At 42.9% G+C, this 27305-nt stretch overlaps 1 protein-coding gene across 1 annotated transcript in view; it reads right to left on the bottom strand.

Annotated features, from left to right (window-relative positions):
- Positions 1–19762: 19762 nt before the first annotated feature.
- The window catches only part of TNFSF11 (TNF superfamily member 11), a 222745-nt gene continuing 215202 nt past the window's right edge, over positions 19763–27305 (bottom strand). Inside the window, exon 5 of the mRNA XM_078657288.1 lies at positions 19763–27028. Coding sequence (XP_078513414.1) covers positions 26595–27028 — 434 coding nt within the window. The 3' untranslated portion in view covers positions 19763–26594. The remainder of the gene's footprint in view (positions 27029–27305) is intronic.

Here is a 27305-nt window from a genome sequence, read left to right as displayed (position 1 = left end):
ATGCAGGTTGGACTCCTTCTAACCCTGTACTCGTGCCAGGGTGATCGAGCGCTGGCTTGGCTGTGACCGCTCAAGGACCCCCACCCCCTCCCACGTGCATTAACGTGTTAACTTATCTGTACATGGCGAAGACATAGGAACACAGACAGGCATTCCGATCATTGGCTGTCCTTCCCAATTGGAGTCTCAGCTCAGGATCCGTATCACCTCAGCCAGCATTTACTCAATGTCACTTAGCTTCTCCTGCGTTTCCGGTGCCTCAGAGTGTGCTTGGTTTTTGTGATCTCTTGCCAGTTGTTTCGCGTATTGCAATGCCGCCTTAGCGTCCACAAAGAAAGATGGCCTGCCCGGGCCCTGCACCCGAAGTTTCGCCGGATATATCAGCGAATATTTTGTGCCTATTTGCTGGAAAATCTTCTTCGCCGGTACGAACTCTCTCCTGGCAGCTTGAACCTGGATGGTGAAGTCCGGGTATATTGCGAGTCTGTTGCCTCTGTATTGCAGCTCTTGCATGTCCCTTGCCAAGCGCAATATCGTGTCCCGTCCCTGTAGTTCAAGATTTGCGCGATGATGGGCCTGGGGGGCGCTCCTGGTTTGGGCTTGGGCCCAAGAGACCTGTGGGCTATTTCCACCAGGAACATCTGAGAAAGACCCGACCCAAAAAGAGTTTTCATCATCTCCTCGACATACAGTTCCATGCTGGTAATATCCGTCGATTCCGCCACTCCCGTAATTCTGACGTTATTGCGCCTCGAGCGCGCTTCCAAATCCTCGTTCTTTTGTTGGATTAGCGCTAACACTTTGTCCATGCCACGCACTTTTTTGTACAGATCAGTTTGACTTTCTTCCGTTTCAGTCACACGTGTTTCTAGCACCCCAACTCTCCCCTCCTGTTTGTCCATTCATTTGGTGACACTGTCCATGCGGGCGGCCAAGTCATCCATCTTTTGATCAATGCTGTGAAGGCTAGTTTTTAGTTCCTGGAACATAGTTTTTATATCCGCTGCTTGCGAGCCATTCCGGTCGTCTTTCGATGTTTCGTCTTCCTGCTGTTCCTGACCAGCAGTTTTTTGTTTGGTTTTGTCGAACGTGAGTCGCGGCTGTCTCGTGTCCGGCTTTCCCATTGTCTCCTAAGTACGCGGTGGTGGCGTGGTAATGCCTTCGTTCTAGTGGTATAGAGCCAGGTATCAGTCTCTGCAGGGGCACAGCGCAACACGTCTCCAATCTGTTCCAACAGCACACACGTGTGCACCCAACCAACAGCAGGTCTATTCTCTGCGTCGCCCGCAGTGCATGGCACCACCAGCTAGGCACTCGAGATGTCGGCGTTCACTGGGGCAACTTCAATTTTCAGACCGTGCCCTCCTGAGGAGCTAGGAGCTCTCAACACTGCTCCCCAGATGCTGACCACTATGAGTCCCAACCAGATCACTGTGTTTGCACGAGCGGGATACAAAATGGCCGTTCGCGCCCTTTTGTGCACTTTGTCCCTCGGGCGCCTTGTTCCAATAGTTGCTCCGTGACTGGGCCCGCGTCTGGCAACCCGGGCGCCTCTTTGTCACTGGCCGCCCTATGCGCTATATCCACCGTGCATGTGCTGTGGGCTGTAGGATTTAGCCCGCTGGTAGCCCCCTGCATTTCCATGCACCAAGTGGCAGGCCCCGGGAAATGGGGTGCAAGCACTTTCAACATTGTGGACGGTGCTGCAGCCAGCAGCACTGTCCACAATGTTGAAAGCTCAGAAAGTCCCAATCACCGCTACGTTGGCGGGCGGACCAAGTCTGCCCGCCATCCTAATCAGCCCCTAAGTTATGAGGTGCTTCTATACCCAAACCATCCCATGTAGTTGCAGCAGTCTGTGATGACTCATTTTGGCTGATCACTTTACCTAATACAGTGTCCAGGTGTTCTAGACGACCCCGGAGTAAGACAAAGCTGTTGTCAATAAGTTCTTTAGGTTAGGCAACGACAATGTCCAAAGCCTGTCTCCCCAGCAATATCCGGCGCAGCATACCCAGGAGCACTACATGTGGATACAGGTGGAGCGGTGTCGGGTTGTGTGCTGATGATGCTGGTTTGTGACACCTCCAGATTTACTCGCCGAGGCCGCTTCTGTTGTTTAGGTTTTTGGGTGTCCGCACCCCTCCTCTGCTTCCCTGGTGGCTCTCTCAGCTTATCCTAGGTATGAAGTTTAAAAATCCGAGACCTTGTGGCTATGCTTGGCCTGTTTAACGTATCCATGGAGGATACTTCCAAGTCAATTACGGGGGGAGGACCAAGGCTGGCCTTGCGTGGTAGGAGACGAACAAGTTGGGTGGGCGTCGCTTGGCGATAGGACCCAAGGAAGAGCGCCTCTGCAGGGATAGAGGTTCTAAAGAAAGTCACCTTTCCGTCAGTTCGAACTCATGGCTAAGCATTGATTGGGCCCTGATAATAAAAGCGTCCAAAGTTCCCACAACTTCCTTGCATTTGCTCATTGTAAAATGAAAGATGGACAGTGCCACGAAGCACAATTAAAGATAAGCTAGCGGCGTGAAACACCACGGTACCTGGAGAGTCTGGAACCAAGACCTGTTGTTCCGTAGTTCCATTGTTAGGGGAGTTGCCCAGCCTCCTTCGGGCTCCGATAGGCGTGGACGGGCCCGTCCTGCGCTGCGGGATCCCGCTGTTGTTTTTATTGCGACTCCAGGCGGCAGATGCGGTTGTCGGTGGTGGCGTTAGCGAGCCACAATGGTGCCTGGGACTGGGAGTCCTGTCAGTAGTGGCAGCAGCAGGGTAACAGGATTCCCACAGTTCAAAAGCAACTAGTTACTAAAGGAACTCTGGGTTTGTATGCCTATCCATCAAGCCTATTTTGTCTGTGTATTACGGCCTCACCACCTCTCGACCAACCACGAGCTGGTATTTGGCTCCTACTTTTTGTTTTTTGGGCAGATCAGATCACAGGATGCAGGTGATGGACAAGCAGCCCATCTCCTTTGTGTAGATGTATTGCAGAGACCATGCCCTCGATAACAGTCCTCAGTAAGATATTTCATCTCTGAAGCCACATCCTTGATCCAGGTGGATATTAACTTCCCTGTTCCGTTGAAGGTAATGTGAATCAAAACCTGACACATACAAGTGGCTGTATAATGGCTGCAACAGGGAGTTGGAGAAAGTATGGCAGCTCAGGGAGACTTGCAGGAAATGGGAGATATCAAACCTCACTACCACAAACCTATGACTTATCTTTTTCTGTTTTTGCCTACATTCATACAGAGGAACCCTTCCCTTGTTGTGTACTAGTACTGCTTCACACATCTCTTACATTACGGAGGAATTGAAATGCCCACTTAAGTCACACCACATAGACATACACAGGGCGAGCAAGTAGGCATTCTCCCCATTTTGGTGGAGCGAAAAAAAACTGTAACCAAGAGTATGAATCTGCTGCATCCACATTTTAGTTATGTAGTAGCCTGGTCACGAGGAAAGCCTCCACACATGATGAGAGGACTACAACTTTCAGTGGAATCCTATGACATAAAAGCCAAGCAACACTCAAAATAATGTAGAACACTTACCAGTAGTCATGGGTCTAATTACAGAAAAAACATAATGCATCTGAAGTTTTTATAACGTAAAATAAGATTTTAATACCAAACATATTTATATTATCACTCTACTCTGCTTTTTTGTGTTAATTTCTGAAGTTTCTTAACGTAAAGCTAGATCTAATTATCATACCTAAATATAATGTCACTTCCTTTGTTACTTTTCATTGAATTAGTAGGGTTTTGGATCATATTCACTCAACATAGCTTTTGGTCGTGTGTAGCAGGGGGTTGACCACAGAAATATGCAAAATGTGGCCTAACCCTCAAGACACTGGATATCTTATCTTATTGTGACAAAGGTACGGGATTGTTCAAGTTTTACAATACCCAGCTCGTGTGTAATCCACTTATATGCTACAGTCACAGTGTCATTCTTAGAAAGTGTGTAAAAATGAACAAGTCAACTACCATCCAGAAAACCCCCAGGACATACAGTGAAAAATATGTGGGAAGAGAGAGAGTCCCTCACACCAACGTTGTGAAATCAACACCAACCATGTTGGTGTGGAGCGGCTGTGAAGACCAGACTGCAGCTGGTTTTCAGAAGGACGCGTGATCAATTGACACGGTGGTCCTAAGTGAGAGGGTTGCAGGTTCGCTGGCACGATGCAGCCCCCAGGTGTTGTAAACATAGAAGTGGAAGTATGAGAAGATAACTCCCGTTTGCCCTGAAGAAGTTGCACAAAATAGAGCAACGAAACATGATGGCGACATCTAATGATATTAGGATGGGTTTAGTGTGAACCATTTTTATATTTAGAGAGCGTGCAGCCCAGAATAAAAGTACGAGTGGCCAGCAAGCCCTTTAATTTTAATGGTGAGAAACAAATTTCTATTTCTCACTGGGGTTGTTAAGGTATATGTTCATACACAATAGTAAGTGTTGTCTGTCTTACCTCACTACTACACGAGTAACCAGTACGTCTTTTGGCTTCCGTGGAGAAAAAGCACTGTTAGTTGTTGTTTAGTCTTTTTCTTTCTCTTTTTCTCATTTCTTTTCCACTATAAGAGAGAGAGCTACCTATGATGATAATTGGGTATACTGGTAATTGTCAACCAGCAACCCTATTGGCGGTTCTACCGTGAGGGACTCTCTCTCTTTTTTTCACTGTATGTACTGTGGGTTTTCTAGATGGTAGTTGACTTGTTCATTTTCACACACTTTTCAAGAATGACACTGTGACTGTAGCATATAAGTGGATTACACAAGAGCTGGGTATTGTAAAACGTGAACAATCCCGTACCTTCGTCACAATAAGATAAGATATCCAGTGTCTTGAGGGTGAGGCCACATTTTGCATATTTCAGTTTGAGTGGGGGGCGGCCTCCTTCCCTCTTTTTTTTCCCCCCTGGGCTCCCAGTATATTGACGGTTGACCACAGAGCCTGACCCAACCACCTGGCCGGTCACAGCCTCCAGCCTTAGTGAGAATTGACTGCAGGGCCTGGCCTGTGGCCAGACCCTGAGCCCAACCCCCCACTGGGGGCTAACTCCCTCCAGCGCAGGCTGTACATGGTGAACAGCCTAGGAGATGATGCCCTTGGTGTTTGCTGGTCTCCAGTTTTGTCTCAGTCCGTGATGGCTTCGGATTGCATTTACTGCAAACTATCACCATTAAACAACAATCAGAAAATGTTGGCTAGCAAAATCATTTGAGGTTGTTAAGAAAGGGCATGGGCTTTTATTATTTGTGTCTCCTGAGTGGCCAATTAAATAGCTGCTTTCATTTTTTTATTTAATCTCGTGTGGGACTCATAGAACCACTGTGAGAGTCCTGTGGGAACACCAGGTGGGTTACCTCCAGTTCCAAGTCCTGCAGGAGTATCAAGGGACCCAGACCTAAAACCCTTTAAAAAAATGGCACCACAGCTCCTATGACAGACATTAATATTGTCTTATTGGCTAGTGCCATTAGTTTGATGTATTGGAAGAAAGTTTCCACCCTCTTACTCTTATTAGGGAGTGCCAGTTCACTCTACTCACACCCTGTGCAGTGTCTTATACCTTTTGTTTTTGGAAATTGTTTGGGGTTCAACCAAAAAGATTGCATCTCCACCTGAAGAACAAGAACACCTCTCCGGAGAGGAGGAGGAGAAACATCATCTATCCTTTTAGGATTTTACATAGATACTGAAACATTACCAATATCTGCCCTGTACACCAAAAGATTGCTGAGCATTATTGAGTTTTTCTGGGACCACAACTCTTTTGTGAGAACCCATAAAGTTGATATCCCAATGGGGCGGGATAGTTTAGGGTTTCCCATTCTATTACGTTACCCTAGGTTTTGGGTTTACTTCTGCAGAGACTACTGACGATTTTCAGTTTTCTAACCACATGACTATACAGCTTTGTGCTTTATAAATCCCAGCCAAATACCAACGTGTTAGCCTCATAGTAAGTGTTTCTTCAATGCACTGCACACAATACGACACGCGATAGACTTTATCTAGTGTAACTTGGTGACAGTCTTTTGTCTCACTTTGTTGTTTGCTGCCCCATACACGATACATTACATTCCTCTTATAAACTTGGTTCTTTTTAACCTCTGCATGCTGGACACAATTATCATCTAATATGATCATTCTTTAGAGGCAATAAACAAGTGTTGCTGGATTAAGAACAAGATGATTGCTTTTATTCTCACGTTTGTTTGTGCTCTTTTCACAGCAGTGTATATTTTAAAGGTAGAATTCAATGAGATCTTTTTGCATGATAGTCATGTTCCCTTTTACATGTTTAATGGGGGTGGGTCCTTCATCTTCAACAAACGATACAGTCCTGAAGATGGTCTCGCAGATGTGCAACAACTGAGACCGAAATATAGATGAATTACCCAACTTTCTTTTGGGAATTGTTAACACCTATTAGGAGCCTTGTGTTTTCTAGAAACAGACTCTAGTTATATGCAAAAAAGTAGGCACGAAGTACAACGAGGTATGCTTAAAAAACCTGGAAAGATATTGCAACAAACATTGTCAATGTTCTATGAGATTTATGTTCTGAACTCCTGTTACTATTTGATTGAATATCTGTTTCCTTCAATGCAAATTTGAAAATATGCACATCTGCATTCTAAATTCAAGTCTTTCTCCTAAACCTATTCTATATAATATCAATAATGTTCAATTGTTTTGAGATGTCATTCATAGACATCACTTATTAATAATAAGTATACTGGAAGTATTGTTACCAAGTGAAACCTTTGTTGGCAATTTTACCTACGCATGCATAGGCAGTGCAGAGCACTCTATCTGTGTGGAGACTAACAAGAAGCTCAAAAATGAAAATACCAAATTACGTTGAGAGCACCATTTCTAAAAAAGGGAGTTACCATTTTTACGCAGTCCATAGTTACTTACATTTAGTAATGTTCCTTCTGGTTGATAACCGCATTTCGCTTACCTTTTGAAATCCACCAAACGCCAGACTGGGTCTGGAGAATTTGTTAACAGTGATATAGTGCACACGAAGTTGATGTCCTGTGGCTCAATGGTGGCTCCATACCATTCCAGAAGTGACACAGCAGGGTCACATATAAGCGTCACATCTTCAGGCTGATATCAGTTTCTCGTCTCTTCCGTCTCCACACCTTCAAGATGCGTAGCGTAAAACAATTGTTGAAGAAAGCGTGCTGATCTCTAACTTCGAACCTTTTTAGATGGTTCAGAAACCACTTCATGAAACAGGGAGGTTGGAGGGCTGTATGGAATCGGCGGCCAAATAGCATATCCACCAGAAAGAGTGTTACTGAAGATATGTAACTTGTTCTTCTGATGGATACTTCCAACTGCAGATTCCTTACCTTTTGACTAGATATCAAAACAGTAGGTCCGGAAAAGGGCCGCAGCGCATGCCACCAGAGAAAAAGTGAAGACTTTTGCTGCCTTGACCGGGAAATACTTTCACTCCTCGCGGAACCCGCTACGCGGGTCCCGCATCGTCTGAGCTGCTGACACCGGACCTTGGATTGAGTGCTGGGTGTTTGATAGGGCTGCAGAGCTGCGAGCGCTGGGAACCGGGACTCGATCTCCCAGGAGTCCCGGCAACCCCGAGGCCGACACACACCTGGCCCGCTCTCCCTGACCGCCCCGCCCCACCCTTACTACTTGAAAAACCTTGCTTGCTGTTTTGTGCGTGGGACACCAGTGAAGACTTTTGCTGCCTTGACCGGGAAATACTTTCACTCCTCGCGGAACCCGCTGCGCGGGTCCCGCATCGTCGGAGCTGCTGATACCGGACCTTGGATTGAGTGCTGGGTGTTTGATAGGGCTGCAGGGCTGCGAGCGCTGGGAACCGGGACTCGATCTCCCAGGAGTCCCGGCAACCCGAGGCCGACACACACCTGGCCCGCTCTCCCTGACCGCCCTGCCCCACCCTTATTTCTACGTCTTCACGTATATAGGTAACTGAGAACCTCGCGGCGCGGGAGCGCCCGGGGCTAAGCCCGGGCAAAGGGCGGGTCCTCTGTGGCCCTCAGAGGCCCGAGGAGACTGGACTGGGCACGAACCCTTGGTTGTGTATCGCCCCGTTCAGTACATTCTGAGTAAGTTTACCCAGGTCCTCCATTTTCTGGTGTGTTAAACATCTATAAATGTCATTGTCAGGGTTAAGCACAGACACTATAATGTCGGACAGGTCTGGGGGTCTGCTCAGTGGAACTCTGGATAATTATTTTACAAAGACTGCCGCTGATGTTCCCAAGGAAATTTCTTTAGCGGAGCGGCGAGCGGAACGCCGTCGTTCCATTGAAAGCATGAAAAATAGGTCACTGACTGAGTTACCTTTTCCAGCAGTCCCCCCTATCGTAGTGAGCCATAACGGTAATGATAGCGTTGCTTTATTGGATAGCGTGTCTTCCGTATGTAGACACTGCACGCCTACATCCAGCACCTGCCCCAAGAAAACTGGGAATGGTTCATCGCCTCCTAATCTTACCTGCACTTCCATTGTAACTGAGGTACTGATTACCCCTACACCTATGCCATGTAAATCCATACGGAATAGGGCTAAGAAAATTACACCGCATAGAAATTTTGGCCCACCCCCTAATAAAAAAAGGCGGAAAAGGGGGGATCCACATAAGCAAAAGTTGAGTCACTCCGATTTTGGCATAAAGGTAAAGAGTAGTACTGGGAGTGATAAGGCCCCTATAGCTACTCACGAAGCATCAGGCCCAATGCCAGCATCCTCATCCTCCACACATATAGATAGGGAGGCTAGTATTGATATTCCTCCAGCTGACACTGTGCCGCAAGTAGCCAATAATAGTATTACACTGGATAGTATTGAATGTTTAATTAGGAGCTATTCCCTGGCAATCTTAGAGAGATTAGACAAGGTGGAAGAAAGACTAGGGAAAATAGAGCGGGAACTGGGAAATAAGGAAGTCCCTATAAGGGCTGTAGCAAACAACGCTGCACAAACCATTAATGTGTCAACCAAACCTACTACATCTGCCCCCAACCCTGTATTGAACTTGATTCCAGCTACCCCGAAACCCCCCCACAATAAAAATAATAAGCAACACAATCCACCTCCTAAATTGCCAACAAACAAACCCGACCCTACTCCTGCTACTTCTGTTAGCAAACCATCTACGGGCCTGGGTAATGCATCTCTGGGGATTGCAACAAGGGAGGGGAATAGTATCAGGCATACTCGGGGGATACATAATAGGGCCCCCCTTCCTGAACTTCCACCGGAAGCAGTGCCTTTTGTGGTAGTTCTTACAGGGGTGCCTGAGCTGGAAGAGAACAAGTGGGAGGGATTTGTCCAGCTGAAGAACAAAATTATGCATTGGCTGAGATTATACAGGCCAATTGCAAGTAACATCAGCGGCGAAATTGTACATGTCCGCCGCCTTCAGTGGTTGGGGGGTAGACCTAAGGATATTGAGGGCGATGTGGTGGTAGTGAATTTTAGAGATCAAAATGCTGTTCATTTTATTTTAAATTGGCCCCCAGGTAATGCTAACAACCGCATCATTCCCCGACCATTGACGTATTTCTACCCGAGATCCGTGGTGTTCCCACCTCAACACCCGCAATTACAAGCTTACTCTAATACTTACCCCCCATTTATACAGAATGTCAGGAACCCTCCTTATGTGCCTTATTCTGTACCGGTTCCTGATCCCTACAAGTGGAATTTTGTACCTTCTAGGTTCAATACAAACGCCAATAGGAGAATGGACCATTTAAAGCCATTCACGCCATTGGAGACCACTAATAGGTTCGACATATTTAATGGATTGGATGATTGTGATTGAAGTTTATCGAGTTATGGGGTTGAGGGAAGGGGAATACATACTTTCAGCACGGAGGGCATTGACAGCGGAACTGATATGATGGGGATTCCTAAGGACACCACTTTAAGTACTGTAACACGCCTAAGTAGCCCGATGGGAAGAACTGAAGCGGAAGCCCCGAGATTGTATGACAATATCCAGAGGTCCATGGGGTGTAATGACCCTTCGGGTTCTATTACTCCTCGTGGGGAAGCTAGTTTAAAATATAATCAGGCCCAATTGGAACCCCAAAGTGAGCCTGGGGAGCAGGGACTCCCGGGTCATTGTCATGATTATGACACTGGACTTATTTTAGGTTGCCCGGTTAATGGAGATGAGGGATTAGGGGTATACCCGGATTCAGTCATTGCCCAGAATGATAGTTCATCCCCCATGGCACCCCGGATGGCACCTTCCAACCCCCTGTTTTTAGATGAACCACTGAATAGGTTTTTGCACCCTCCCCATATGGGAACTCATATTGATGGGGAAGCAAGTAATCCAGGAAAAGGATACAAGCTAATGAGTTGGAATATCGCAGGGTGGTGTAATAAGGTGGACCGCCTGGGCTGGTCGGATTTTGTTACAAAGTTTGATATTCTCTGTCTCCAGGAGACGCGGTCTACTGAAGATATCCTTCTGGTTGGCTATGTTGCTTATAACTGTCCGGCCCAGAGTTCCAATATGGGTAGAGCCAGAGGTGGATTGGTGACTCTGCTGTCAGTGAGTCTCCCGGTGAGAGTCAAAACTCATATGACAGTCGGTTCACATTCACAGGTACTATGGTTGCAGCATAATGGGGGCCGGAATGTTTTACTAATCAACCATTATAATAATGTGTTCAACCATTCCAGTTCTTTAGTGGTCGATGAACTTGATGCGGCAGTTGACAGTTTGTGTGGGCAAACCTGTGTACCCTTTGATATCTTGTGGGGAGGAGATTTTAACATTCATATGTGTCCTTATTCTTTCTTGAGGGTGTGTGGTTTTGGAGGAGAGGACGGGGAGGACCAGGCCCATTTCTTACATACGGCCTATGGTGATTCACTGAATACCCTTCTGCTCAAACTGGATTTGCTGATTTTGTCGCCCAGAAAAGATAATGAGGGTAATCAGGTACCAACCTTTGTGGGAAGGAATTAGTTAAAATCGTGTCGGCATGCCTCCAGGAGGTGGAATGTTGTCTTGAGCCTAATATAGGCCTGGCAGGTATATTAGCTGGGTTTGTCACAATTAACGAGATTACGAAAAAGATTCTGACCAGCAATAAGGTAAAGTAAGTAGGGGCCCCTAGAGGATGGTTTAACAGGGCATGTACAAAATCCTTACAAAACTTAAAAAATGCCCTTGCTAGTAAACCCAGGGACAGGGAAGCGGTCAGTTCTCTAAGGCGCACCTATAAAATGCACCTGAATTTAAGGAAGCAGGAATTAAGGGAGGAAGCGTGGGATAATATGTCCAAGGCCGTGGAACTCCGGGATACTAAGCTATTTTGGAATACTGTTAATAGTCCATTCCTACATAACGAGGTATACCCCATACTTTCTGCTCAAGTAAGTGAGGAAAATTGGGTATCCTACTTTTCTAGTATATTCAACCCAGGAGGGATATCCCCAGTGAGAGATACGGTTGCGGACTCCGGTCCCCCTACACCGCTTAATATTACAATCGTCGAGGTGGATAACGCCATTCGGTGTAGTACGGGAGGGAAGGCACCCGGCCCTGATGGGGTCCCTATCAACCTATACAAAGCAGATGTATTGTTATGGAGCCCCTTGTTGACCAAGGTCTTTAACGCTGTTGCTATGGCCTCTGCACCACAGACCTGGGGAGAGTCGATTATTATTCCTATTTATAAAAAGGGAGATAGGGGCGAGGCCAAGAACTATCGCCCTATCTCTCTTCTCGACTCCCCCATGAAAATAATGAGCAGGGTGTTATTGATTCGCCTGGAGGAATGGGTAGAAGAAAATGGCATCCTTGCGGATTCCCAGTTTGGTTTTCGCAAGGGGCTAGGCACTATAGAACAGTGCATTAATCTAGACCTTATTATAGGCAAGTATACGCGTGCCAAACAGGGTTCGTTGTTCCTCTGTTTCGCGGACCTTTTGAGTGCGTTCGATTTGGTTGACCATGGTTTACTATGGACAACCTTATTGAATATGGGGGCCCCACCCGAAATTATTCATTTTTTGGCACGTTTGTACAGTAATTTGTCTGCTAAGATCCGTTTTGTGCAAATGGGGGAATATACCTCTAGTATCCGAGTACGTTCCGGCATTAGGCAAGGATGTGTCCTCGCCCCCCTTCTCTTTTCTCTTTTTATTAATGCCATAGAGTCCGAATTGCGATTAGTTAGTGCCGATGCTCCGTCTGCTGACGGTTTGGCAATCCCGGTTCTGCTTTACGCGGACGACACGGTTCTTTTATCCAGAACCCCTGTCGGGCTGCAGAGACTTATGGATACATTTCTGGATTTTATCAATGGGAGAAAACTTAAGATTAACAATTCAAAAACCTTCATTTTGGCTTGTGGAAAGAAAGTAAATAAGCTAAGATCATTTTCGTTTAAGGATCAAACGATCCAAGTGGTTGACAAATTCTGTTACCTAGGTATCATTTTTAACAGAGGGGGTATATGGTCTCATGAGATGACTAACGTCAGGGCAAAAATGGGCAAATGTGCATTTGGTATTTTTAAATTCGCATCCAAATTGGGCACCAGGCGCATATTCGATATGCTGTACATATATCGCCACAGATGTGTAGCTTTGGCCCTTTATGGGTCTGGGGTTTGGGGACACTGTAATCATAACTTGCTTCAAGTGGAAGAAAATAAATTGGTTAAAAAACTCCTCTGTTTACCATCCTCAGTCTCTACCAGTTTGATCCATCAGGAGGTTGGTTTGGAGCACTTATCAGATCTTATCGGCCTTAGACCCCTAATGGTATGGAGATCTATCTGGCTTAAAGAACAAACCAGTTTCACTAGGAAAATTATTAATGATTGCCTCCACTTGGACAAGTGTAACCTGATTCCCTGTCTCAATTATATTGTTACCTCATTTAAAGATGTCTTTAAGCTGAATGTCCATGAAAACCCTTCCAGTGCCTTGGACATCCAAAAAAAGAGCTAAAGCTCGTGTACATGAGGGCTAAGGCACAAAAGCGTAGTGCTGCTACCAGCCAGTATTCTACACATCGTTTTTACAATACATATAATCTGGCTGAACCGGGTTTTGCAGAATATCTAAAAATGGTAACTATACGCTCACACCAGTATGTCCTTACTAGACTACGAATGGGGATTGTTCACATGCTGGTTGCTTGTCCGCACATCAAGTCACATACTGTAACCCCTTGCCCGTGTGACGGGACCTCAAAGCAGAGCACTGAGCACTTTCTATTGATCTGCCCTTATTACCTACAATTTCGTATTATTTATTTGAAACCACTTTTTAAAAAATATAAGGTATTTTCTATGAAATCAGCCATGAGCCTTTTATTTGCACTTGATGCACCTGATGTGTGCTTTTTTACTGCTGTATATATTTTAAAATCTGTATCTGTTAGGAAAAGTATGTCTTTTTTAACTTAATATCTATAAATTTAACTTGCTAAAATTGTAAGTTATGTGATGTACTGTATGCACTTTTATGATTATTTAAAAAAAATGATAGAATAAAGTTTTTGAATTGAATTGGGAGGCTTTTAAACATCTATGCACTGTGTGCCAGGCACCATTCGGTGCTTGGCACATGGTGTATGGATAATTGGGGGGTACCACATGTGCCCCCATGGCCCCATAGTGGAGGTCCATGGGGGACCTGTTAAGGGCCCCAAAGTCCCTTTCTATCTGCATTTACATGGCAGTGAAACCACCATGTAAAGGCAGAGGGAAAAGGACATCCTAATCCCTACGGTGGTGCCTCCGCAGGCACCACCCCCATTGTAGGGATTAGAATCTGACCACCGCCCAGACAGGCTATCTGAACCTGTCAATGGCGGTGGTCTTACCCCAGCCCAAACCCCTCAGACCACTAGTATTGTAATCCGGCGGTCAGACGGATACTCTTAATTTCACATGGACGGACACCGACGGCATATTGGTGGTGGTGCACCCAGCCCAACATCCTAATCTGGCCTTAGAAATCGCACTAAAGATTTGCAGCATGTCTTTAATGAAGGCCAGGATCTGCTGCAGGGTCGATGATGGCCCAGAAAACTCAGTGGCCAGTGACCTTGAAGGACTGCAGCTCAGATCTTGACACACTCATGTCTTCTCCTTGGAACCACAGCATTGAGATAAAGTGGAATCATGTTTTGCTTTTTTGTGCTTGCATTTCGACTTACCCAAAGATTTTAAAAGGGAAATGGAGCGGTCATGGGAATGTCCTTGTGACTGACTCTGGCGCCACAACTTGGAACAGGTGCGGTACCTGAATGATTCGGACACTTATTCTTATGCTTGTTGATAGACAGCATCACCTGCCAGTCTCTGATTGCTTTATGTGCACTAGTCGATCGGTCAGCGTGGGGAGGTCTCCCCCTAACTTTTTGCCACTCGTATCCCACATTGGACTATATCTTTTGGTTGGACTCTAGGCACGGTACCAGTGCTAATCAGTGCTAAGGGTTGGGTGCTCTACCCCAAAAACATAGTGACTTTGACAAACTTGGCACAGGCCTCTACCATTGCAGTGAGGCCTACCCCTTCTATAGGCCAGCATTGGGAATGACCTTATATCCCTTTATGTGGTAATTCCTGAACAGGAAGGAATAGCTATGTCATGTTTGGTATGGTTGTAATGGTAGTGAGGAATCCTCTCTATTGGTGTATTTTGATTTAGCCCTATTGGTTCAGACATTTCTCTGTCTTTCACTTAGCTCTGTGTGCCTGCGCCTGGCCCAATCCATGTCTGGCACGGGGTAGCAGCCCCACACTTGCATAATCCCTAGACTCCCCCAAACACAGTAGAGGCTGCCCACATATACATGCTGATGGCCTTCTTTGGCAGAGAAGTGGGAGTGGTGATTTGCACTTGCATATGAATAGGTTGAGCCCTGCCACCCCACAGTAGACTTAACAACCCTGCTTTGTTAATGCAGACAGCTAGGAGCCTGGTCAGGACAGGCAAGGAACTCCCCAGAATTTCAAAGACCTTTACAGAAGTTTCTGCCCCTTTTAGTAGCTGGGTATCAGGGTATAGAAACAGGGCTCTGACCCCACATCGATGGTACACTAGTGGACTGGGAGGAACCTATGCTGGAGTAAAGGCTCTAGTGCTGAAGGATTGCCATCTTGCTGTGATGACTGTTCCAAGGGACTGTTGTCCTCCTTGGTTGTGCTGCTCTGCTGCTTGCTGACCTCTGCCCTGCCATACGGATCAATAACCACTCCCGAAGTGACTTCCAGGACTTTTTGGTTTGCCTCTATCTTCCGCTGAGGGCCCAGCAATACTAAAGACCTCACTCCCCCAGGATTGGCATCTTGTTCTGAACTGCAGGGGTTCGTGAGTATCGGAGGCTCAGCGCCTTACAGCTGGGTCAGTGGAGGCCACGTGATTCCTGCATTGGACTCTTCAAGAAAGAATGCCACCACCGGGAATGCTTTTGAGGATTCTTCCCTCTACATAACTTTTAGTTTAAACTAAACTCTCAACTTAAAAATAACTAACTCGCACTTATATGTTACTTTGTTTTATAGAAAGGGCGTCCCCCCCATTTTTTCTACCTTCAAAGAGCCTTGCCGATCTATTCGGGTAAGACTTTTGATCTATATGCCAAATAATGATATATTTTCGAAAAGGCATAAAATTGACATTCCTCCTTTTAATCACTTCCCGTTTTAGGCAGGGAGATCTTTGTTCCAAAAAACCACTTGAGACCTTAGATGTCTTTATAAATCCATGCAAGCGAGAATACTACCTGTTATACTGCAAAGAGCCTTGCCGTATTATTCGGGTAAGACCTTGCAATCAGTTTGATATACTAATGTTGTAAAATAGCAATAGGCTAGGATCTTGATATATCTTTTTTTAATCATTCCCCCGTTTTAGGCAGGGAGATCTTTTAACCAAAAAAACACCCATTATCCAAGATGTGTATCAAAATCCAGAATATACAGGAAGAATTCTCTGTATAAGGTAAGCTACTTAAACATTAGAATAATAGAATGCGTTATAGGTAATCTAATAGACAACTTTAATATTTATAGTGGACAATGATCTATCTTGACAGGAAGAATTTCATCTCAAACACAAATATATCTACAATTTTAAGGAGCTCTGCCGTATTACCTCGGGTAAGATGGGAAACCTCAGTTTTTATTTTTAACGTAACAGGATTATGATTAAAAAATATAGTCAGGCTTATCTCTCTAATTTTTTCAAATTCTCCCCTTTTGTTTCACAATCAATAGGCAGGGAGATCTTTTAACTAACTTGATATTTGAAACAAACCAGATACTAGAAATACATCTTTAACACATATCTGGCAGGCGGGACTTAACTTTTGATATCCGAAATAAGGTAATTTTATTCTTAATTTTCGAATACATCCAATTGAATGATAGGGACAAAATAAACTAAAAAAGAATGCTATCTTTGTCCTCCCCCCTTTTTTTTAACAATAGCATCAAGAAAAAGACCTATTGGTTGAAAATTTCCAAAAAAAACATTGGCTATACGTCTCAATAATCAGTGATGTAAAACTTGAAAACTACTTGTGAGTACCAACTTTTTATGATCACCTTATATAATATCTAGTACATAACATCGCTTGAAAGAGTGAGCTATACATCTGAATTATACGAGCGATGTTAAAAATAGAATAGGAACACCAATAATCATTAAATCTATGTGTCCAAAGATAATAAAGTTGATATGTTTATATACCATGTATATCCATTTGAGCCTCTGGCTTTAAGCTCTTTTTGAAATAACTAGTATTAGGAAAGCACTATATCCCATGAATATCTTTGTACCCATGTACTGATCCATTTCAATTGTGCTTAAAATAAAGACCTGTGTCTGATTGGACTCATGACTCACACTAGGAAATGAAAAGATATATATTAGATTATCTAGATACAAGACTTGTTGGCTACAGTGTTAAGATGTAGATTGCTACATGTTTTTATACATACAGTTTTAAAGATGTATTATTAATGCAATGTTGTTCTGTTTTTAAAAAATATTTTGTTCTAGAGCTTTGTGTGGCTACTCCAGAAGAAGGCGCTGGTTCGCCGAAACGCGCGTAGAGATCCTATCGGCCACTTTTCTATGTTTTCCCTTTTAATCCAAGAATTCGTGTATATATATTTCTTTGCCACTAATGTATAAATTTGTTCAACCTTTACTTATGTGAGAGTAAATTTTAATTCATGTCCATTGTCGATTGTACTATATGTTATGCATTTTTTTAATATATAATCTGAGAATAAAGCAATATACATTTTCTTAACCTCTTGTAGCCATTTGTCTGTGATTATATTCTATAGGTTGCCTAGGTTGTTTTTTGTCAATTGGTTCTTTTTCCCTGGCCTAGGAACTTTGCTGTATCCGAATCCTCAGGGGGTCCTTGTTAAATATTCAAGCTCTTCAAGTGAGGACATGCCTTCTATGTTTTATTACCTGCATGTAAATTGACCCGAGCGGTCTCGAAGGTCGTGCTGAGGCTCCCACAACTCAGTAATTTATTTCCTGTATCTAACCCTACCCGAGCAGCCTCAGAGGTTGTGCTGCATCTCCCACAAATCCGTACTTTATTTCCTGCATCTAAACCGATCTGAGCGGTCCAGGCCGCATTACACTGTGTCCTGCATAGCCGAGCACGTGGCCAGTGTTAGGTTGACCTGGACTATGCCGTGGAGCCAATCCTTACAAAAACTTGCTGAAATACCATAAAGGCTCTAAGGCAAGCCCAGCTGGCTTTTATCAAACTGCTCTTATGAGGGTAGAATTGAATAACTCTTTAACCTGCTGATTGAATTCTTGTTGTTTTCTTAACAGATAAACACCTACTATTTTTCTAAACCTGTGTGGAGTCCTATTTGCAGCGTTTTCATTGTGTTGCTGTGGGTGTGTGTTACACAAATACTTTACACTTTACCTCTTGGGATCAGTTCACTGTCTCTGCGCCAAGCTACCTGAAGGTGCGTACAGGGTCATGAAGGTGGTTTTGAGACTTAACCTGAATAGAGTGGTGGTCCCTGCTTGGACAAGGGTGCATGCCCTGGCCAATGAGAGACCCCATTTCTAACAACTGGTCACACGACTTGGAGTTGTGAGCATAGCCCAGGTACAAATCGCACACCTGTGGGGGTCCATAATCAATATGTGCTATCTCCAGTCTTGACCCAGCTAAAAACCTGTTGTTTTCAGCACAAAAAGAAACTAAGGAGCAGATTCATCATACTTTCACACAATGCAGCAAGACAACCTGCTACGCTGCATAAAAGAGAGAAGTCAGGAATGCACCATATCTACTAACATATGTAGCTTTCCTGCTCTCCATCTGCGCTGGTGCATTGTGCGCTGCCTAGTGCCAAAGCATGCAGCCTTGCTCCATGATGCAAGGGTGCCTGTGTTGCAGGCAGGATTGTTTTTGTGCAGGAAGGGAAGCCTTCCTGCACAAAAACAATCCTCGTAGGCCTCTTTCTATGTGTGCTGCAGAACATTTCTCCTTGTTGCGCCTCTGGTGGGAGGCGCACAAATTGTGACACAATCCCAGGTCTACCATTTTAGTAAGTCTGGGAACGCTTCAGATAACATGAGTGGATGATTAGAAACACCCACACTCCAACCATGGAATGCCTCCACCTCGCATTGTAAAGCAAGGCTGCGACCTGCGTTGCCTTGCTTTACAACATATTTACCAAGCCACTTCGGACAATGAAGGGTGGCTTTGCGGGCTTGATAAATCTGAATCTTGGTTTTGCGTTGGCCTCTGTCGTCGTCTTGTGTGGTGCAAGGGTGACGCAAAACTATGATAAATCAGGCCCTTGATGAATTTCAGCATCCAGGGGACACAATTATATGCAGCTCTGCTCCATCATTGCTGGGGCAGTACAGAGCCAGTGCAAAACTACACACCACCACCTACAGACACACTGGAGCACTGCTGAGAAATTCTACTGAGCTAGTCTGGCACCTGGGAAATACTAAAAAGTTAGAGAAGCTGCTTTTTTAAGTGTCAATCAGAAAATTAGGTTTCATACACTTGTTGGTAAACAATAAAGCTCGTTTTCAGTTGTAGGTACTGTGGGGCCGCTTCACAGAACTAATCTCAGATAAAATCCTAAAATTACTATTTTTGGTGTTTACTGAAGACATTTAGTAGTAGTAAAGTTAGGGAATCCTAACCTTACTACTACTAAATGTCTTTGATGAATACCGAAAGTCGTAAAGTTAGGATTTTGTCTCAATTTAGTAGTAGAAAAGTTAGGAGTCCTAACTTTACTTCTACTAAATGCCTTCTGTGAATACCAAAAGTAGTAAGTTTAGGATTTTATCTCAGATTAGTTCTGTGAATCGGCCCCTGTGTAAGAGTCCTTTTTTTGTGAAAGGACTCTCTCCAAAGCACATACATTTCTATTCTCTTTGTGAATTGGACCCGGAATGCAATTGATGCCCAATGTAGAGTGTTGTAAAACTTCTTTTTGTCTCACTTAAAAATACTTATTTTAATACATACATGGCTAACATATCTAACTATCCAAAAACACTTTCTTGCAATTCATGTGTTTTTGCACATTGTCCTTCCACATGTCTTTTTTATGAAGTATAAGAAGCCTGTGAAAAAAATCAAATAAGATCTTTTGCAATGCTTGTTAATGCTCGGCAAATACTGAGTAAAGAAAAGACACTTCATACTGATCAACAATTTTTTTTATTTTGGAATGGCATACCCATAATTGTTGCTTAATAATGAACAGTTCAAAGAATTTAAATTAACACTAGTAGAAAGAAATATATTATATTTTGTCACTAACCAATTAGACGAGCTTGTCCCTAATGGGAATATCAAAGTGCAACAGTTCAATCTCTGTACATAAAAAACTAAAATATTAAAAATAACATATACATATCACACATGGTGTTTTAAATAGTTCCCATCAAATAGTACAGAAAAAGTATAATTTACATATAGCAGAAAATATTTCTGAATAACACTATCAAAAAGTGTTTCATTTCCCCTCTGAAAAGTATTCGCGGTTCAACACGATCGATTCTAAGATTCTAACCTGTGGTAGATTCTAAATTCTTTATTACATCCCAAACGTCTGCTAGATTTGGCTCTACATGACATAAAATCTGTTTTCAAGGGCAAATGCTTGCCCAAAATGCTGTCAATTACAGTCAACGGTTGTTAAGGACTTTGTATAACTCATTCATGATACAGGGTTACCTGGGCATGACATTTTTGAAAATGTAACTTAAACATGGCATTATTTATTTTTACAACACATTATTAGAAATATATATTTTTGCAAATTTCAGCACAGCAAAAACATTGACATTTGTTGTAATCTGATTGAAAGTCTGGTAAACACAATTTTACATTTACACAAATTGCAATTTACAACAGGGACATGGTAGGAATGTAATATTTACTCATCCTCCTTACTTCACGGTGAGCGAAATCTTTAGAATGTGCCTTAAAGTGCTTAGTCTACCAGTTTAGTGGACCTTTAAAAATATGCTTACACTGAACCAAGTATAAAAGTATTATTCTGTAATCCATACAGAGCTTGACAATAGAGTGAGAAAAGAGAAAGAGAAATGGGTCAAGGCTAACCTCGGTGTGACATTGTACTTTGTAAGACTGTGAATTTGGATATTGCAAAAAAGAGCAAGATTGCTTCCATCTACAACCCTAGGTAGGCAATCGGCAGAAGAATGTGTAGTTGAAATGTGTATACCTCCATGAAATATGGAATTGTATGGACATTTTTCATATCCAACTTACACAAGAAATGACATTTTTAACAGAACATGGAAGGGAAAGTGGGAAATATGCTGCCATGAGGACATTTCTAGTTTTGGATCAAATTTCCAATGTTTAAGCAATTAACGTAATATCACTGGAAATATTCAACAGCTGTAAAGTTTTGCAAGTAATAACAAAGATGTGCAATGATCATATATGTGAATATGTACAAGCTGGAAAATTAAAATACTACTAACAGGGATAAACCCCTTCATTTGCAACCTATCAGTATGGAGTTGTATCCTCCAGTTTCCTACCCAGAAAAAACACATCACCATTGCCTTTTTCAAGAACTAATATGTGCACATTGGGGATGGTTAAGTTCCACCATTACCACTTTCATTTTTCATGGTGTACTTGTGCGCCACAGGATGTGCCCAAACCATATTACCACCCTTTTACTTTCTTTTAGAAATGTGAAAAATTCACCTTACTGGCGGGATTCTGTGTTCATAAATGTACTCTGTGAGGGTTAACTTCCAAGTATCCTAAATCTAATTCTGCCAATGAGAATTTCAAATTTTACCACACTAAGGGCCAGATGTATTATCTATTAATCATAAAAGGGTCGCAATTTCCAACCAGTATTTTTGCGACCAGTAAAGATTTTTAAGAACCAATCTATATACTAATAGCCCAGTTCTTAAAAATCCGAATTGTATAGTGGGTTTGAATATGACCTACTTCATGAATATTATTGAGGATGGTCGTGAATTGCGATTCACTCGGATTGGATGCCATCACAAGGTCAGCAGACCACCATGGCTTTCGTCACGGCACGGAATTAGTGGGCTGGAAATATCTGCCCATATTAAATGGATATTGGACTTAGGGCAAAACACAGCCTTAATCCTTCTGTACTTGTCTGCTGCATTTGACACTGTCCCACACTCTATCCTCCTGCACCATCTTTCCGCTCTAGGAATGGAAGGCTCTATGTGGGATTGGTGCAAGTAATTCCTGAGCACCAATCAGTCCGGCTTGCTCCATTCTCGGAGATTAGGGCAGTTAACCAAGCGTTCCTGCTGGGATTTTCATTGAGTCCTACCCTTTTTATTAATATTTTTATGGGCATCTTGGCCTCTGTTGTCGAGCTATTCTGATGTAAAATCATTTCCTACGCTGAAGACTCTCAGCTGCTCTATGCCTTCGAGGATCTGCGGGCCTTTATTGCATTTCCTTTCTCCAACGGCATGAGTTCTGTCTTTGAATGGATGGAGAGCAGTCGAATCAAATACAATGCAGAGAAGATAGAGATTATTTATTTTGGGTCTCATGCATCCATCTGGTAGGAAGATCTCTGCCCCCCTGTGTTTGCCAGCCCCTACCTAGTGGTTACATTCTTAGGAGTGAAGCTGGATCATACCCTATGAGGGATCAGATCTCTGTGGGGCTAGGATAATGGTTTGCACTGCTGCGGACTATTACAAAATTCCTCCCCCTCCTGCCTTTGGACTCGAGAAGAGTAGTGATTCGATCCTTGATCACTTCGTGCCTGTATTATGTGAATTCCGTGTACTTAGGGGCAGCTGAAGCACTCGTGTTCAACAATGTTTGTAAATTGCGCACCTAGCACTGTTGTGGTATTACCTATTGGTACATAAACTGGCAATCAGAACCTATTTTGAGAGTCTGTGAATAAAAACAAAGTTACATGGGAATATATATTTAACATGCAGTAATACAGCATGCAGAGATATTTCACAAAATGATACTTCATGTGCAAAGACTGCTATCCTGCTTATTGCATTACCTTCTGCATGGTACTACTTTAGCAGCACCATAGTCAAACCACAGTATTAAATAATAGTGTAAAAACAACCACTTAAAACTGTGGCTTTGAAGTAGCAGGGCTACACAAATGTGCAAAATAAGACTGCCTTTATTATTTTGTCTCTTTCCAAATTGTATCTGTTCTTGGTTTGTATGCCATTCAAATTCGACTTAATCAGATCAATTATTCGGACCTTAGCAAAGATCCTGTGGCACTGACTAGGATATCAATGATACCAGAGTTAATCTTTGATATTGCCCTGTTATGAACACTGCTCATTAAATCTATCCACACAGGTAACTTCAGAATTAAGTTATCTGAAGCAATAAAGAGTAAAGTTTCCTACACAAGGATTTGTCACCAAAAAGACTGGAACAGGAAATCAGGGGAAAGGGGAAAGTCAGCACAGCACAACAGATCTGGGTAACCTGCTCTTCTCAATATGCCATCCAAGCTAGTATCAGAAACCAAAGATAAGTGATTTATGAAGGCACAGCTTTGGAATCTTAATTTCCAGGAGCATACAGTTTAAAATAGTGGATCAATATTTTTGCAGAATTGATAATTGTCTTAAAATACTAATTAATAACATACAGGAAAGGACATATTCGCATAAAGAGAAACTTTGAAAATGAGTTGATTAGGCCGCAGGAAACGTTTATCGTTTAGCAACACAGAAGAAGCATTGATTGATTAGGGTATTTCTGAGTTCTGTTGTTTTTTTTGCTTTCCAGAAATAGAATATTGGATACTACACGCCCATGTGGCAAAAACATATTCCTCGTATGTCCATATAACAATCTTCAGACTTTTGCTGGGTGCTCTTTATGATTACCATCTACCAAGAGTCTAATGACCGATACATACATGGCCCAATATATGCCAGAAATCAGAAAGCGATTGTTAATAACTGAGTACCTCACGTTCATGCGCAATATTCATCAGAAGCATGAACCTGCATTATTGTCATTTAAAATGAAAACCACTGTCTGATGAAGCAGAGAAATATCAAAGTTGTGTGATCTAATATTCTAATTCTGATACTAGCAAAAACACAAATTACACAGTTCAGAGCTTCTGATGTTCTCCCCTGAGGAACTGAATGACTAAGAAAGAATATTAAATTCTGATTGTTGGACCAACTGAGTAATTTCATAGGTAGGAAGGGTGTACTTTGACACATTCTGACCGTTTTGAACAAAAGTCACGCCTAATGCTGAATTAATTCGAAGGGACTAAACATTTTTATAAGGAATTGAAGCAAAACAGTTCATATTTTGAGCCTTTCTTTTGGCCTCACCCCTTCACTAAGAGTGGGTTGAAATGGGGAAAACTATATACAATGCCAAACACTTACCGCTATTCCTGGGTACAATGTTCACTGGATGTGGTAAATATCCTCTACTCCGAGTTAACCCTCAGAAAATTTTGAAATATAATACTATATGAGTAAAAACCACTTGTAAAGAGCATAGCTACTCACGACGGAGTGGCCCTGTACTATGAAGCAACCACAGTACAGGCCCCAACATAACATGCTGAACAGGCCCTAAATTTGCCTCAAGAACCAAGGGGCACATTTACAAACCCCTATCACCACAGGAACATCACTTTTAAAGACATTCCTGTGGCAATAGGGGCTTCATCTTATTTGCAAGGTGGCGTTAAGCCACCTAACGTGGCTTAACACCAACTTGTAAATAAAGCAATATACTTAGTGTGAATGGGTTGTGCATTCCGCTGCAACACCTATTGATTTTGAAGCTGCACCATATTTACAATGGTGGCGTAAATATAGGGCAGCGCCAAAATTAAGACCAGGGAAATCCTGGTATTACATGGCAAAATGAGGAGAATTATTTAATTTCTCCTTGTTTTTGCTGTTTCTATGTGAGCTGCATTCTGCAGCACATATAGAAACAGAAAAACGCCACGAATTAATGTTTATGTGCAGGAAGGTGTCTCTTCCTGCAGATAAACAATCATTTACAAAATTACGATTTGCAACTTCTAAGTGTAGGAGTTTCAAATCGCAATTCTGGATTGTTTATGACCAGGAAGGGACACCTTCCTGTGCATAAACAATCATTCCTTCAACGCAGGCATCATTGTACTATGGTGCAAGGGTGCCTGCATTGACGCTAGGTATCTGAATCTAGCATCGGAGCAGGAAGAAACGCAGGGGTGCACCTTATTATTGTAAATACTGTGCATCCCTGCGTTTCCAAAGTGACGGTGCGCGGTGTTAGCAATTTTGGAGCTCACCCATGCTCCAACACTTTTGTTGTAACTATGCCTCCAGGTCTTGCATTTTTTGCACAAAGCTTGTTCTGACCTATCCTGTCTCAGTTCTAAAGGCAAGGCTGAAAGAGCGCCCTCCCATCCATTTTTACTGTGGGGATAGCAACAAGTCATGTCTCTGTGGACCTCTGCAAGGTTGGTACGGCTTGACCAGCGAATGCAAGTAACGGGATCCTCCCCTGTTCATGATTTAATGGCAGAGACACAAAGCTTTATGAAAGACTCTCTTTCTACAGGATGCCAGTGCAGTGTGGCGAGAGCAATGATGAATACCTCGGAATTGTATGTAGCCCTTTACTTAAAAGCATGGCCTTCATGTGTCCATACTTTAGACTTTACACACTTACTCACAGGTAGCTTACTCAAAGAAAATAACTCAGCAGAAGTATGTATTATCCAATCTCTCACTGGTGGAATGGTGAAATTGTAACTTCAATGCATTTTATTTCCAAGCGAGTCAAAGGAATTATAGAAAAGAGATGCACATGATATAAAGGGTTTTCCTTGGTTGTATGCTTGATCATGTGTGAGCAAGTTTGGTGGCAGCACGTTTATTACATTAAGGCACAATGTAGTCTTCCAATAAATAGCCTCACTGATATTTACATTTTTACAGAACATTCTTAACATTTAAAAAATGTGTGTCGCTTATGTTTCTTTATCATACAAAAATCCACTTTTAAGGGCAACTATCATACTTTTGCTCTTGTAATGCAATTCTACTTTTAACAGTTCATATATTTACATCATTTCGAATATAACATAATCAGCCAATTCAAAATATTGGGTCTATATGTAACTTTTTTTTAGCTCATTAGTGCATAGTTTTAGTTAGGAAGCAAAGATTACATTAATTGAAAAAGATATAACCACTTGTCACTAACTTACATTTTTATTTGATGATGTTAGGTAGTGTTATTCATTTTTTTGTTTTATTTACTTATGTCAATATTCCAGAATAAAATATGACGTTGAACCTACGTATGCGCCCTCATTTCAAATATAGCATGGCCATGCTTTGAGGTATCCAGTGTTTCTGGACACAGTATTATCAAGTCTCAGAATTCCCGAGCTGGTGTACCTCGTGCACATTCACACCCGTTAAAAATGAGGAGTGGGGGTCAGGGGCTTTGGGCAGAGGCACCGCTGGCACCCCGTCTCGTTCTCTGCGGCACCATGGGGAGAGCACACAATAAGTCCCCAAGTCGGGCCACAGCTGGAATGACCATGAATGCCCTCCCCTCATCCTTGGACCACAGCCGTCTCGCACCTGTTACTAAATGCTTACAGCAGACAGTTATATTTCAATACATAGAGTAGTCCCTAGAATCAGGGAAAATGTGTGGATTTTCAACAGGTGGACTTGACTCTGCACAGTTACTTCCTAGTCTGGACACTTTTATTCAAAATTTGCCAGATTTAGGCGCTTACCTTTCAGCTGGTATTGGAAATTCCATGCTCCCTATAACCACACACCTAAAACCAGCCAATTTGTGAGGAGGGTCGTGATGCAAAAAAGAAATATTTAGCAAACAAAAGTATGATAGTTGAACTCAACTTAATAAATGAAGGCAAATTAATATTCACGAACATACAGTGTATATACACACAATGTACATAAATATAATATTGGAAACAATCAAAGTCCTGTATTTGGTATTCTGAATGCGCCGTAATATGTTGCATCTTGATGTGGATCCAGTAATGATGGGTTAGATACCTCGATAAATATTTCATCACCAGCCAGTAGCTTAAAAATCCCTCCTTGGTAAACTGAGTAAAAATGGTATGGGGAATTTCTCGACCAATATTTCGTGCTTCCACCTTTCATGAGAGTTTCAGAATGTTTCCTTTTAATATTGGATTTGGAAATGTACAACATCAACTGAAGACCACTGTCCAGTATATTGATGTATCCCGAGCTTTCGTGATGTCTAAAACAGATATTTGCATACACATAGTAAAATCCATCTTGATTAATTTTCAGTTTTCCATGATTATATGTCATGTTTGATATATTGGCCCAGCCTTCTTTATAGTTCCAGGAGGTAAGATTCACTCTTTTCTCGGGTCCTAATAACAAAAGATAAAGAGCGTAAGCATAAATAAACTATTGCTAAATCAAATGCATTGAACAAATAATATGCAAAAATGCACTGTTATTAAACGGAACAAGTAGGAGACCGAGCTAAAGGCCTGATTACGCATTCGGCCATAGTGGAGGTGCAGTGATGGTCGGGAACTGCTGCACCAGCTGTCCGACAGCTGTATTACCGTTTTGGGACCACCGCCAGGGAACCACGTTCCCTGTCGGTGGCGCAGTGGTCTGGGGCAGCAACATACTCGGCGG

Source organism: Lissotriton helveticus, chromosome 8, assembly GCF_964261635.1.
Source record: "Lissotriton helveticus chromosome 8, aLisHel1.1, whole genome shotgun sequence".
Taxonomy (NCBI): domain Eukaryota; kingdom Metazoa; phylum Chordata; class Amphibia; order Caudata; family Salamandridae; genus Lissotriton; species Lissotriton helveticus.
The sequence above is the reverse complement of the archived record's forward strand: the minus strand, read 5'-3'. Positions and strand labels throughout refer to the sequence as shown.